The 15,836-nt window shown below is 38.0% G+C and overlaps 1 protein-coding gene across 2 annotated transcripts in view; it reads left to right on the top strand.

Annotated features, from left to right (window-relative positions):
• The first annotated feature begins 664 nt into the window (after nt 1-664).
• eml6 (EMAP like 6) overlaps nt 665-15,836 on the top strand; it is a 55,925-nt gene continuing 40,753 nt past the window's right edge. For both annotated transcript variants that reach the window (XM_053513798.1, XM_053513797.1), the window contains exons 1-2: nt 665-1,128; nt 1,235-1,513. In XM_053513798.1, the coding sequence (XP_053369773.1) occupies nt 1,317-1,513 (197 nt within the window). In that variant the 5' untranslated portion in view covers nt 665-1,128; nt 1,235-1,316. The remainder of the gene's footprint in view (nt 1,129-1,234; nt 1,514-15,836) is intronic.

The following is a 15,836-nucleotide window of genomic DNA, read 5'->3' as shown; positions in this document are numbered from 1 at the left end:
ATAAATGAATGAATGAATGAACAAACGTGTTAACTAACCCAAATAAAATGGAATTAAAAAGGGTTTAAAACTGTAGAATTGTTTCCGACAGTTTACCGGAAACGCCCTCTGTCCTCTTACACACTGCGGGCAACGTCACATCCTGCTGATTCTCTCACTTCATTGTAATATTATTTGTTGCATTAATGATTAAACAGTCGTGAACACACTTCAGGAAGCTGCATTACCCCATTCCTTAAACACACACACACACACACACACACACACACACACACACACAGAGCCTTCAGCACCTCGGACAGCGCCAGACGCGGCTCGGCAGGCTGTCTACTGTAGTCCGGTGTGTCCATCTCCCTCGCGCACGACCGGTTGGCAGTGAGGACTCCAACGCCCGCGCTGCTGCGCGCGCTGGGACGCGCGAGCGTGTGAGAAAGGGAGGAGGGCTGAGGGCTGAGCGCGGGGGGGGAACGTGGCCGCGAGGCGTCGTAGTAACCGGGAGCACTCGCGAGCTCCACGCCGGAGCCCGTATTCCTGAACGCGCGCTACGCGCAGGCTCGAGCGTAACGTAGAGTTCAGTCTCGAGCCGCTGCGCCGAAGTCGCTCTCTCTCTCTCTCCCGCTCTCTATTTTTTTGGAAGAAGAAGAAGAAGAAGAAGAAGAGATTATCCAGAGACAGCGGGTCGGGTTTGTGCCACAGATCGGATCGTGAATGAATTGTGCTGCTGGACGGTTCGGTGACGATGCGGGACTCTGGGAGGAAAGAAAAAAGCGAGCATCTGGTTGTCAGGGAGCGGCGATCCGGAAGAGCTGTGCTTGAATCGTGCTGGAGATCTGATGTGAATCTGAAGGTGAATGATTGAATCTTAGTGTCTGATCACGTCTGATCTGGAGCTCCAAGCTGCTGAGTTCTGGATCAATCCCGACATTTCATCGAGACCTCATATTCACTCACACATGATTCAACACTACTAGATTCCTCCTGGATCTGATTTCATGCCTTACACCTAATGTCAATCTGTTTCTACTGTTTCTAAGTGCTCGTTTTTATCCTACTCTGATTTCTGAAACCAAATATTTCCAAGACGCCTCTCCACTGCATCCTACACACCCCCTACATTTGATATACCAGGTATACACACACACATACACATACACACCCATACATACATACATACACACTGCATATGTATGTATGAATGTATGTATATAAAATTCAAGATCGGACACCTCACTAGGCGTTAAGCAGAACAGGGAGTTGTACCGGTCCTCCGATGTTGCCCGCGTGAGCCAGACGGTGGCGCTGAAGAGGGCGCGAGCATGGCCGATAAGACCGCGCCACGCTGCCAGCTCCGGCTCGAGTGGATTCACGGCTACCGGGGCCACCAGTGCCGTAACAACCTCTACTACACGGCTGGGAAAGAGATCGTGTATTTCGTGGCCGGGGTTGGCGTGGTCTACAACACCAGGGAGCACACGCAGAAGTTTTACCTGGGACACAATGATGACATCATTAGGTAAGGAACAATTCTCCATCTATCCATCCATTTATTCATTCATTCATCTTCAATACTGCTTCATATTGGCCAGGTCAGAATAGCGCATGGTGGGAATAAAACCAGTCCTTTAAACTGCACCATGGGACACAATGACGACATCGTTAGAAAAGACACAGGTTTAAATGTGGGAACATTCCTTCATCTATCCATTTATCCATTCATTCATTCATCTTTAATACTGCTTTATATTGGTCAGGTCATAATTGTACAAGTTGGCAATACTACTGTACCAGTCCATTAAACTGCACCATGGGACACAATGTTGACATCGTTAGGAAAGGACACAGGTTTAAATGTGGGATCATTCCTCCATCTATCCATCCATTTATTCATTCATTCATCTTTAATACTGCTTCATATTGGTCAGGTCATAATTGGACAAGGTGGCAATACTACAGTACCAGTCCATTAAACTCCACCATGCTCGCACTCTCAGTCACACCTGGAGATACATGTTTTGAAAATTGGACAGAAACCTGAGAACTAAAAGATGGCGATGATACTGTATATGATCGAACCTGGAGCTATTCAAGAGTCACAGTGCCATGTCATGGTTTATTTCTGACAAGTGCTGTGAACCAGGCTGTCTAATTTTCTTTCACCTCAATGAAAACGTGCCAGTAGGCTTTTAGCTACTCTAAATTACCCCTAGCTGTGTGTGTGTGTGTGTGTGTGTGTGTGTGTGTGTGTGTGTATGTGTGTGAGTGTGTATGTGTGTGAGTAAAGGATGCCATGCAATGGATCTGTCTTCTATCCAGGGGGTATCCCTGCAAAACAACACTCCTAGTATTTCCAGGATAGGTTCTTGACACCAGTTGGTCCTTATCCACACATGAAGATAAAGCAGTTCCTGAACACGAATGAATAAAAAAACCAACAGATACCATCAGGAAAGCTTTGAATAAAGGTGACTGAGTGTTTGTTGCCAGAATTTAGATCCTTTTCATTAAAGATAATTCAGTTTACCCTCAACAAATAAATTGTGACGTGCTGACACGAGATTAGGATAAAACAGTGCACGAAATAACGACGTTCACCTCCAGATGAACTTGAGCTGCTGAAAGAGTGGGTGAAGATGCTCTTGTCCAATCTGTTTCAGTATGAAAAAATTCAAAATCTAAGCTTTGTATACTCTATGAAAGCAAAACCCACAGGCGCCCCGTCTATCTCTCGGCTTGACTCTCACTTTCACACTTCACTTCCTTCCTCTTTCGCTGAATGCTTTTTAATATTTATGAATGAACGCAAAACGATTTGCCGTCTTAAGTCAATTTGAGGGTACGGCCAAGGAGTTTATTTCCACTCTCAATAACCGCTGCTGTGAAATAATTATTTTCACAAATAAAGGAGGCATCAGTTCCTAGCACACTATAAATGAACAATTTTCACCAAGGACCAGCTGTAGGCTAGGAGTATTGACGCAGAGCTCCTTTTAGAGTTAGCAAGGTCACGTTTAAGAATAAAATTCTATGCAGTTTTTTAAAGAGAAATAGGCTATGGCAAACAAAGTGGAAATGTACAATAAGCGCAGTTCTGTTGTGAGATGTATTGAAATGATCGGAAGAGAGAATGAAGTAATAATATGTATTGTATCAGATGAGGATAAAAATGGCATATTGCAGATACTGTTAATCAAAAATGTGTGTGCACCACAGTAAACTTCCACACTGACTTTCTGCATTTTCAATGCCTAAACATTTTTTTTTTTTTACATTTTTTTGTTTAAAGATGTACAAATGTGTCCATGTTCAAGTCAAACCAGGACTTAAAATAAAATTTCTGGTGAATGAAGGTGTAAAAACGATTGAGATTTACGAAAGACGTCAAGCACAGTACGCTAAAAAAGGCCTATTTTCTGTAGATGACGTAACCCAGCCAACATGGTTAAGAGCCTACTGCACTCGTTCCCATTAACATTCAGCAAGTGGAACGTCTGATCCTTGGAAATCAATGAATAACTTATGAAAGAGATGCATCTATCTATTTAATTAAATTCAATTTTATTTGTATAACGCTTTTAACAATTGTCATTGTCGCAAAGCAGCTTTAAACAATCATAAAGATTATGAAAGTTTGTATGAAATGTAAATGTGTATGAATTAAAATGATCAGATCTTTAAAGCAGGCAGTCCGATCATAGCTCTGGAGTACTGAGAAAACATTCTTCCTTGAAGGTATCTAAGTACTAATGTACAGTAGCAGTGGATTATATAAGGAAATAAAAGGAGATTTTACTCTCAGAACTGTACGCCTTTGGGTTTGGGCTGAAAGGTTCCCTGAGATCTGGAAAATCTGGTGAATTTGACAACCCCAAAAATATTTTTTTTCCAGTAAGAGTACATCTCTAAGTGTTTAATTCCTCTTACACAACTACTAGATGAGTACTAGACCACAGTAACTTGCGAGCTGCTAGGAATCTAAGTTACATTAGTAGATGTGGGATTTCAGTTTTAAAATCTCAGTTTTCATTCATTTCGGTGGTGGTAAAATAAGTCTAAACGCTGTGGGTTACTGATTGAAAGGTTGTGGGTCTGAACCCCAGCACTGCTGTTGCCACTGTTGAGCCCTTGAGCAAGAACCTAAACCCTATCTGGACCAGGAGCGCCGTATCCTGGCTGACCCTGCGATCTGACCCCAGCTTTCTAACTGACCCCTAACTTCCTAACAGATATGCAGAATACAAATAATTTGAATGTGCTCCAAAGGTACATGTGAAAAATAAATGAATAAATTTTTTAAAACCCATAAGAGCCCAGACCCATTTCCTATTTAAGGGAAATTATGGAGGATATAAAACAGAACAAATTCACTACATGAAACACATTTTGAAAGATGTCACATGGCATTTTCCCTGAAATATTTAGGCTGAAAAGCCCTATGTGAAAGTCGTTTTTCATTAATTTGTTAAAGAAATGCAGTCAAGCGCTTATTAAATCATTTAAAATTGTTATATGGGATGAAGCGTTTGGGCTTATGGGCTACAGTACATGTGGACAAATTTGTCCACTACTCCAAACGAAATTCAAAAAGAGCTAGCCATTTAAAATTGTTTATTTTAAAATATTAATGAAACAAGGCTCGATAGCGCACATTTGGAGTGAAATCCTTATTAAGTATCAGTCTGGGTTATATTTAAAATGACCCTATCCCACTACGTCTCCTGACTTTAAAAAGCCTCACTAGGCCACAAAATCCCATTTTTCCCCCTCAGACATGATAAGCGCAGTGTTGCACGATATATTTGGGTTTTTTACGGATATTTAAATTAGGTTCACCAGCCCCAAAAAAATTGAGAGATATTTATAGTAAATCATCAGTCATTCAATACACAGCGGACCATTTAGAGCTGTGTGTAGCATCACACAAACACACTTGCATATCAGCGGTCTCAGGAGAGAGTGTATTAACCCAGTTTGTCCTGTAGCTTGAGGCGAGGTGAGCTTTATAAAGACCCTATTAAAAAGTTGCGTAGATGACTAGCGCCTGTTGCTCGGTGCGCAATAGATGTAGAAGAGATACCTCACCCATACTAACTTTTGGTTAGCTTAAACTCATGGCCTTGTTAAACCTCTTTTATTCTTATTTGTATTATAGTTTTGTTTTTTTTAAATGGAAGTGCACATCCTTTTGTGCTTGTCTCAGTTCTTCTAGTGAACACCTTCTAAAAAACCTACTTCTGTAACAAGGATTCGATCTGCTATGTCCAGATGTAAATAAAATAGTAAAGAAGTAAAAAGAAAAACATTTGCACAATAATAAAATGGTAAAATAGTAAAAAAACAAAACACATTTTGTGCGTGTTCAGTCTGACCAGTATATCATTCCATCCGTTGATATTTTTCTGTTCTCCACCTACTCACACAGACAGACACACACCAGGATCTCCAAGCATGAGAAGGGCATTTACATGTCAAATTCTATAAATATTCAAAGCAATATGTCCTGTTTTTTTTTTTTTTCTAAATATGAGGGGTGTTCAAGTCAAACCATGACTTTTGATTGTGCATAATAACAGAACACATTTCTGAGAGTTAAAAAAGTCCCTTTATGTCTCTACATAATCCCCTGCTACACTAATGCACTTATCCCAGAATTCCACTAGTGCTTGGACACCATCAAGATAGAAAGTTTTCTCAGTACGCCAGCGCCATTATCGGACTCTACCTGCTTCACGTCTGAAACCCTGGCCTCTCTGGAACTCCTTTAATGTGCCAATCATGTTGAAATGTCTTAAAGCGAGGTCAGGACTGTACAAATGGTGTTTGTGAATGATTGTGTCTACAGTTCACATAGACAGATGTGACTCTTCTGCAAGTTGTTCAAAAAGTCTTTTTTAAAGCCTTCTTTAAAACATTTGTACCATTCAAATGTTCTACTGATGCAAACAGTCTCATCACTGTACTGAGCTTGAACTCTTCTGTAAATGTTAAGTGGTTGTATTGCTTCATTCACAAGAATTTTCATCACAAATTCCGGTTTGAATCAAATGTCCCTTGTGATACCTCGTCTATATTTCACAAACGGGTCATTACAATTATTTATTTGTTTATACAATATATTTTACTTTACCTTATTGAAACATACAGTATGTAACAAAAACATCTCACATCATGTATGAGAGTGTATGTTACTTATACTGTAGATAAATGAAAGTAACATTATAATAAGTTTAGCATGGGTAAGGGTGTTGTCTTTAGTCTCGATGCAAAGCGCAGTAAAATGCTGTAATGCACGGCCTTGAGTGGCCTGGTTTTTTTTTCTTTTCCTTTTTGAAAAGACCACAAAAACAAAAACATGCAGTGTTTCATAATTAATCTCATTCATTATTAATAACATTCCCAAAACACAACTGTAGTCTGTTAATAATAAGCGTTGGTTGCTAAGCAACATAACAAATAATAGGATATTCTCTAGATAGAACCGGTGTAAACCTTAGTCTGTGTATCTGTGTGTGTGTTGTGGATCTTTGAGCAATCATATTTTAGAACTGAATAAAACAAACAATGTACAAGAACAGTGGGTGCTTTATGTTGGATAATTTGAAATACATTTGCTCACTATATATATATAACAGGTTCTATTAACCATTCTTAAAGATTCCTCTGCAGAACCTTAAACCATTAAGATCTATGCAGAAACCTATCACACCATTATTTATTTTATTCTCTTAGAAAATGTACACGCAGGAGAGAAGTTTATCTATGGGGAAATTGTGGCACTCCTTTAAAAAAGCTGTTGTCTGTTCCATCAGAAAGCGACGCATCTGTCTGTGGGAACTGTACACCCAATCATTCACCAACACGACTTACACATTAAGGAAACTCAACTGGGAGTACAGTCCTGACTTCACTCTAAGTCATTTTCACATGTTTGGGCCATTAAAGGAGTTCCCGGGAGGCCGGCGTTTCAGACGTGAAGCAGGCAGTCCAATTGTGACTCAAGTTACTAAAAAAAACTTTCTACCGTGATGGTATTCAAACACTAGTGAAACGCTGGGATAAGTGCATCACTTTACAGTAGCAGGGGATTATTGTATATTAAGAAATTAAGAGAGGTTTGAATCTCATAACTGTGTTCTTTTAGTAAAAGTCCCGGTTTGGCTTGAACACCTCTCATAGACAAACAAAATGATATGTACCCGTTCAGGAAGACCTTTTTGTAAGAGTGTATACACTATAGGAATGATGGTGTGGTGTGTCTCTGGCTTCTTGCTAGAAGGGGTGGAGGTCAGACCTTGACTGTGTGTAGACACAGACGTCTTAAATTGCAAGCACAAGACAAACTGGAGGGTCTGTGATTTAGGAAACACGAATCTGGAACCTGTAAGATAATCCATGCCCCTGAATCTGAGTGCTGTCAGAAGACAGAAGTGGGTTTTACTTTTCCTTCTTAACCCCAGACACGACAAACCTTACCTTCACAGGTGACCTTCGACCTCCTGACACATGAGCAGTGTTGCTTGTGTTGCATCTTTTGTACATCAATAGTTTAAAGCTATTATCCAGCCATTATCCAGCATCGACTCATATGAACACAGCTGAGTGTTCATTAGCAAGAAAACATCACAGGCCTCCTGGTGGAGACGCGCACATCGTTGAAGTAAGCTGATGAATAATTTATATTCCTTCATTCCACAGTATTTATCTCCAAACAGTTTCAGGGCATTACATAGGCACACACAGCTATTTGTTTCATATGAAATAAAGGAGATCAGAAGAGTTAGTCCGAAGAGGCCACGAAATACAGTGGGGCAAAAAAGTATTTAGTCAGCCACCAATTGCGCAAGAGTAATTTTTTTTTTTTTAAAGCCTGTAATTTTCATCATTTTTGAGCAGTGATTCGTTCATTTTCTACTGGGCACGCATGCGCAATGCGTCACAAAACCTCCGTAGGTTATGTACAGGAAATAGAAATGAGTAGTTACCTTTGAGTCTTTTCCGTACAAATCGTTTGTTCTTTTGTCACGTGACTCCCATAGACGCTATGCGGTGCAATAGATTCAAAAGAACAAATGACTCAGACTAGAAGATATAAAAGATGAGCTGCTCATTCTGTTTATCATTATATGTCCTTAGCTGCATTGTAATATTTGAACTATGGAACTATAGCCAAAATTTGTGTATGTAGACAAATTGAGGTCTGTTTAGTAAAAACGTTTTATTAAAAAAATTTATTTGAGATACAGTAACAAGAACAAAATGAAATAAATGACAAAAAAAAAAAGAATTGTTCATTTTGATTAACGAAATTCAAAGAACTAAGTCACTAAAATGATTTAAACTTCCCATCACTAATTATGATTAGGAAGTGTTTGTGCCTATTTAAAACAGAAAATGAATAATATTTTAAAAAGTTTTAAAAAGTTACTTAATTTGTCCAGTTTCTTGTTTTCACTTGTTAATGGCATTGAAACAGAGATGTACTAGCTAGCTAGTGTCAGGGATGAAATGGGTTTGCGGGCGAGGCATAAGCACAGAGGGTTTATATTATATTAAACATCCATGAAGAAAAGTAAACAACCATAACTAACAACACTAGAAACCTTGAAACAAGAACAGAAAAGCATGAAGCATGGCAAAAGGCAGTTTGTCCAAAATAAACAGTACAGAATAGGTTACCGAAACAGATGCAAGACAAGACTCCCGTGAAACAATGGCTACTTAAAGCCCAACTAATTAACAACCTCGGTTAAGGTGAGTGCTCCCTTCACCTGATCGAGGTGCACTCTGGGAAATGGAGTCCTATAACCAAAAACACAAACAAGTCTCAGGGTGCAAGGTGCCCTCTAGGAGTAATCCCTGACAGCTAGTTAGTAGCTAGAGTTCAGAAGAAGTGTTCAGGGGTCATTTGCTGGCTTGTTACTATTAGCTAGTACTATTAGTAATCGCATTGACCTGCTGATTCTTCCAAAGTAATGATGCAGTAATTCTATTTACTTTTCTACATAATCTACATAGTATTATTAATAATTTTGTTAATTGTAGGCTCAAAATTTATTTTTGACTGTCGTGTTCCAAATGCATTGGGTGTGCCTTAAATATATAAATAATGTTATGTACATTGAGTGTATGAAGGGAAATCCCGGACATTTTTTTGCATTTGCATTTAAGTTTTCCATATGTGGACGCATAAAGCGTGACATAATTTAAATGCAGTTGCAAATTTTGCATTACTGTTTGCTTTTTTTGCTTTCGCGAACGAACACTGACTGCCAAATTTCAAATTAAAAAAGCAATGTCTATTTGCAGGTTGCATTTTCATGTCTTACAAGTTATGAGCCTGTCATATTTAAATAGCAAAATCAATTACCTTTTGAAAAATGTCCGGGATTTTCCTCCTTATGAGTGTGTCCGAAATGCATGGAGTGTGTGCCAAAAGCATGGGGTCTGTCCTAAATGCATTGGATAGGTCCTAAGTGCACAGTGTATCCTAAACACATATAGTCTTAAATAATACTGTATGGTGTCTTCTAAAAACATGGGGTGTGTCTTGAATGCATTTGGTGTGTCCTAAAAGCATTGGGGTGTGTCCCAAATGTTTTGGATGCATCTTAAATATAAATAATGTTAAGTACATTGGGTGTGTCCTAAACTCATGGAATGTGTCTTAAACAATTATGCAGTGTTTCTAAATGCACTGGGTATGTTTTAAACATATAAGGTACAGTATATCCTAAAAGTATGGGGTTGTATTCCAAATCCAATGAGGGTGTCCTAAGTACATGGTATGTCCTAAAAGCATGGGGTGTGTCCTGAATGCATTGGGTGTGTTCTAAACATGTAGGGTGTGTCCTTAAAGCATGGGGTATGTCCCAAATGTGTTAGGTGTGTCTTATAAATATAAATAATGTTAATTACGTTTACGTAAACAATTGTGTGATTGTGATTGTGTACTGATTGCATGGTGTGTCCTAAACACATAGAGTGTCCTAAACGCATGGAGTGTATCCTGAAAGCATGGGGTTTGTCCCAAATGCATTAGGCGTACCCTAAATGAATGGTATGTCCTTAACACATACTGTAGGGTGTGTCCTAAACAAATGGGGTTTGCTATATTGATATATTCTTGCATTTATACCAAGATAAAAACTGTAGTGATCGCGGTTTCTCAGAAATTAAACTATAAGGTTGAAAGTATTTGGATGATTTATTGTGCTGTTGGTTAAAAACGTGAGACTTCCCATGAGCTGTGTGAGAACGGATAAAAGACAGCACGTTTTTTTTTGTTGTTTTTTGCGAGATCTCTGCTGTTGTTCCACGATGTGGAAATTCCCACTTCGCTACACAGCGCCTCGAGCTTTTTTAAAAAACAGCATGTCGCTGCTTTCCTTCTCCTCCTTCTTCTCATCTCTCTCTCAGCCGGCTTCTCCTTTTCCTTCCTTTCTTTCTTTCTTTTTCTCATCTCCTGTTGTCATATATTATTTTCTTCTTCTACCCATTATTATGTCACATGTAGCCATGAGACCACAAGATTTATAAAAACAGTGTGCCTACCAGATTAAAAGTTCTCTCTATCATACTTTTTCTCTTTCTTCCCATCTCTCTCTCTCTCCCTCTCTCTCTCTCTTTCTCTCTCTGTACGTGTCTTTTCCAGATTTCTTAGTGCTCTGTTGCATATGCGGATTATGGAGTGGAGGCTGGGGTGGAGTGTTTTGCTATCTTTAAAGCACATTTAGTTTAGAGCTACTGGGGTTATGGGTAAATTGGCTACACACACACACACACACACACGAGCACACAAACACACACACCCTAATAAATGGGGACATATAGACATTCCGTGAACGTATATACACAAGCTTACTAAATTTGCTGCACTGTGGCCCAAACTATGTGTTTAAGATGAATATGCATTAATTTTTTGCTTACAGGTGTGTGTGCGTGTGTGTGTGTGTGTAAGAGAGAGAGAAGGTTGAAAGAGTAAAACAGACTCTGTGAACCACAGACAAGCTGTGTCAACACTTGTCACGGTGCCGTGTTGTAATTTGACGTCCACACACACACACACACACACACACACACATACATACACGCATACAGTACACACACATTTCTGAATGCTAGAACAGTTTTTTTTTTTTTTTTTTTAAAACACAGCGACCCAGAGTTGTGGACACAGTGATATGATTTGTACAAATCTAAAAACGCTCGCTCTCTCTCTCTCTCTGTTTCACACTTTGTACCTTCTGTCTTTATTCTAACCTCCTCTTCTGCCGCTCTGTCTCAATCAATCACATGCATAGTATGTTTAGGGGGTGCGCTTGGTTTTTGCACCTTCATTCACAAGAAATTTCACAAAAAGTTCCGGTTTGAATTAAATTGTATATGTATCGGAGCTGATTGGACTTGTAGGATATTTGTAAAAGTATATATAGTCAATATTATTTGTTACTCAGTTAGTTAAAATTTAATTTTGTAGGAAAATGAATCACCGTACACAGTATCTATCAGTTATCACAGACTGATTGGCCTGATTGCACGGCTTTAATTTCTGTTCCATGTTTTGACCTTAGCTGTAATTTTTGCTCTAATGCCGTACCACCTCAAATTCTCCCTCGGGCCGTGGCTCTTGTGTGTGTGGCGCTCTGGGTGAACCGTTCGGCACAAAAAAAAAAAAAAAAACATAATGAGGAAAAGACTTCAAATCAGTTTATATGTTACAAAATAGTAGAGCCCTGGACTTGAAGAATTTTTTTCATGGAAGTTTATTTGTTATGCAATATCATCCAATTCATATTTGAAGCTTTATGTAATATTTAATAATTATCAAATCAACGACAGAATAAATATATTGCTTTCTAAACTCTCATTTTCTGTTTCTCTTTAACTACATGTATTATTTTTCTTTGAATAGATAGATAGATAGATATTCTCTGTGTATGTGTTCATTACATACAGAGAGACAAATAGACATATATTATTTTCTTCTTCTAATTATTATTATTATTAAGAATATATTTGTAGAAAAACAATAATGTAAACGCAGGCTCAGTAGAGGAGTGTGGAGCAATCATTCCTGGGCACGGTACAAATCAATCGTGCATAGTGTGAAAGTGCGCTTCGTAGTCTTACCTGTAATATTTCTCAGCTATAGACTGAATTGATTCCCGAGAAATATGGAATTAAACATTTTGTTTCCAGGATGATTCTGTATTTTACAGGACGGTTGGTCACCCTAGTTTAACTTTCACCTCAGAGTTTGCTTTCAGAAGCTAGTTTTGTACCTGCTCTATTGCTAATGACTTTGCTTATATTTGCTACTTTACATTACACACAGGGGTTTGTTTTTAGCTTTAGCTTTCATACACTATTTGTAGCTAATTGTTAAAGCTTTTACATGCTAGTTTGTTTTTAGCTACTAGTTAAAGCTTTCATACACTAGTTTGTTTTTAGCTACTCTTTAGAGCTTTCACATGCTAGTTTGTTTTAGCTGCTAGTCAAAGCTTTTACACATTACTTTGTTTATAGCTACCACAGTAGTTAAAGCTTTTACACACTAGTTTGGTTTTAAATACTAGTCGAAGCTTTCATATGCTAGTTTGTTTTTAGCTACTAGTCAAAGCTTTTAACGTTAGTTTGTTTTGAACTTCTAGTTAAAGCTTTTACATGCTAGTTTGTTTTTAGCTACTAATTAAAGTTTTCACATGCTAGTTTGATTTAAGCTGTTTGTTTAGCTTTCACACACTAATTTTTTTTTTTTATTTTGTTTGGCTTTCACACACTAGTTTATTTTATAGCTGCTAGTTTAGCTTACACAGGCTGGTTTAGATTAGTTTGGCTTGTTTGCTTGGGCTTGCTAGTTTATATTTAACTTGCTAGTTTTATTTTTCTTGCTAGTTTAGCTTTGACACTAAGTTTTCTTTGTTTGCTAGGTTCTTTTTTGTGTACGTTTATTTGTCAGTTTAGCTTTCAACTGTTGAATTTCTTTTTCTTACTGGTTTAACTTTTGCCTGTTCCTTGTGATAGCTGGTAAATAGACATTAATTACAAACAAAATATTTGTCATGAATTCTCGTCAGAATATTTAGGGTTTATTTTAAGAAATATTTAGAGTTAGGGTTAGGATAATTGATTAAAAGTTATATATTTTTTTTATTTAAGTGTTCTGATAGTGGGCCCTCTGATGATACGAGGGGGTCTCAGGGAAAGTGACGTGGATTAGCATTAAGGTTTTCCCTGGAGACAGAGATGCATCTGCTAGGTTGGAGTTAATTAGTGCAGTTTCCACAGTAATCCTAGCCATTAAAAAAAAAAAAAAGTAGCTGGGAGCTGTTATTAATACATTTTAGAGAGACCTTGGCAATTGAAGTGCAGATTTCAAACCTACGCAGGCAGAGCGCTGCTTTCTTCAGCGTGTTGAGGTTTGTAAGAGCTTGTGATATGCTGTCCTTGAGCAGCGACGCTCCACAGCATGTCTCCTTGGCAGAGGAACTGTTACTCCATGTGGAGTCTGGTAAAGCTTTCATTGGCTCCCTCCACAGAGATGCAGAATGATGAAAGGCTTTAATAAAGTGCACTGTCAGGGAAATCAGAGGAGTTGATCTCAATCCAGCACAGTTTGCCTGCCGACGCTTCCTGAAACATTAACAATAACAGCATTGTTATTCTGCCTCCCTGCCGACTCCCTGGGCTTTGTTTCGCTGCTTTCTTTTCAAACCGATGCATTGTGTTCACCCGCTCTCAGTCTGATGAAAGTTTGTTAAAGTCCCAGGTAGGGCTGCAGGATTCTTGCTAAAATGTAAATCAAGTTTTGTTTTTTGTTTTCCGTGGGAATTGAGATCACGATTGTGTCACACGATTCTCATTTTTTTCAACCAAAACATTGTAAAAGTAAATAAATAAATAACACACTGTGTACAGTACACAGGATTTATTTATCCTTTTTTTTTATTTTTACTTTTAATAGTACTATTTACAATAATACAATATACAATAATAAATAAAAATAAATAGCTCCTGCCTTTTTGGACACTCTACAGTACAACTACAGTACAGTACTTCTTCATCACATGAATTAGTTTATACTGTTATGATTTAATTAGCATAAGTTAAATGTCACACATTTTGTTAGGTAGTATAATATTTAATAGAGTTTATAGGATATCATTTATTTGCTAAATTGTTAATTTTTTATTGCTCAGTCTTAATATACAGTACTTTTAGGGAAATTCCTAAAGTTATTTCCTGAGTCAATGCATCAGCTTTAATTAATCAATACAGTAAGTTATATACAGTACCAGTACATGCCTGTCTCTGATCGGACAGTAGTATATGTTTTAGCTTTTAGTATGTGTGTGAGTGCACATGTGTGTATTAGACATTTTTATTTTCTGATAAATAATAATAATAATAATATAAAGTAACACATGCAAATATTTAGTATATACTAGCTGCAAAATGCAACAACAGAAGAAGATGTAAGGGTTTGACACAGTGCATTGTGGGACACAGAGCATCAAAAAGAGCCAATGAGAAACAAGTCATCAGAATGTAGTCCTCTCCAGTTTCTGATTGGCTGAGTGTGTGCGAGTAAGAGCTTGAGCAAGTGACAATAAAATTATGCTTAGGATTTTGGCACGAAAATAACGACACACTACTCCAACTCCACCAAGTAAACTGACTGGTCTGTTTAAGGGCTGCCTCTGTGTTACACGTCACGTAAGTGACAGCAGGAGGCCGTTAATGAGGATAAGAAAAGTAATTGAGTTTTATGACTAACCCATTTGCAAATCTCTGGCCTGATTGGTGAATTAATTTTATTTAATTTTGTGTTTAGTGTTATACCGCGTGTGGGTGTGGGTGTGTGTGTGTGTGTGTGACCAATGAGTGTGACTGATATAACAATCTGGGACTGTTGTCAAGTAAATAATTAAACATGTGAATGCAGCATCATCTGCATGCAGGGAAACACACGCAAGTGAGTCGCCATCATCCAGAAATAAGATCACATGTATGTAGGAATCTACATTGTGATTTTTTTTTTCATGTAATTGTACAGCCATAGTCCCAGGAAATAGTGTGTAAAATATTTAAACAAACTTGAATATTATATTTTGCACATCAGATGATCAAATGGCAAAGCACTAGCTTTCACCTAATAGGTTAGCTTTCTCTTTCTCTTTCTCTCTCTCTCTCTCTCTCTCTCTCTCTCTTTCTCTCTTTAGGTTAGCTTTCACTCGCTGGGTAGCTTTTCCCCTGTAGTTTGCAGTTACTTGCTACATTTGCTGAGGTCTTTTGTTCCCCAGTTTACATTTACCTGCTTCAACGCCTTTATCAGTTGTGTGTAATATTAAGAGTTTAAGATTTTCAAAACACACTTTATTTATATTAAATACCATATTAAATACTATGGTATTTAGTTTAAATTATGTTGTCCTTGCATATTAATGCCACATGCATTGGTACACAATGATACTATACTATGTAAATGTTACTAATATGGTACATAAACATGTATCACATTTTTGACAGTGACCTGGTACATATCTTCATAGTACCATACTACAGTTCATGGTTGAAGCATTTAATATATTATGGTACATGTACCATACTACCAAAATATGTACCATGGTAGAACAATTTGCCATGGATTAGTACATGTACTAAATTACCAAATCACCAAAGTACCATGGTACTGGTACCATTAAGTTACCTATACCATGGTAAAATTTCTTAAGGGATTAGCTATGATGCAAACTTATGACTTTCACGTGGCTAACGAGAAACCTACTGTACCTCTGAGCCACCAATGCCCTACAGAGCACTTCCACTATACACTTTAC

Source organism: Clarias gariepinus, chromosome 15 (genome assembly GCF_024256425.1).
Source record: "Clarias gariepinus isolate MV-2021 ecotype Netherlands chromosome 15, CGAR_prim_01v2, whole genome shotgun sequence".
Lineage (NCBI taxonomy): Eukaryota > Metazoa > Chordata > Actinopteri > Siluriformes > Clariidae > Clarias > Clarias gariepinus.
This window is presented reverse-complemented; position numbering and strand designations above follow the sequence as displayed.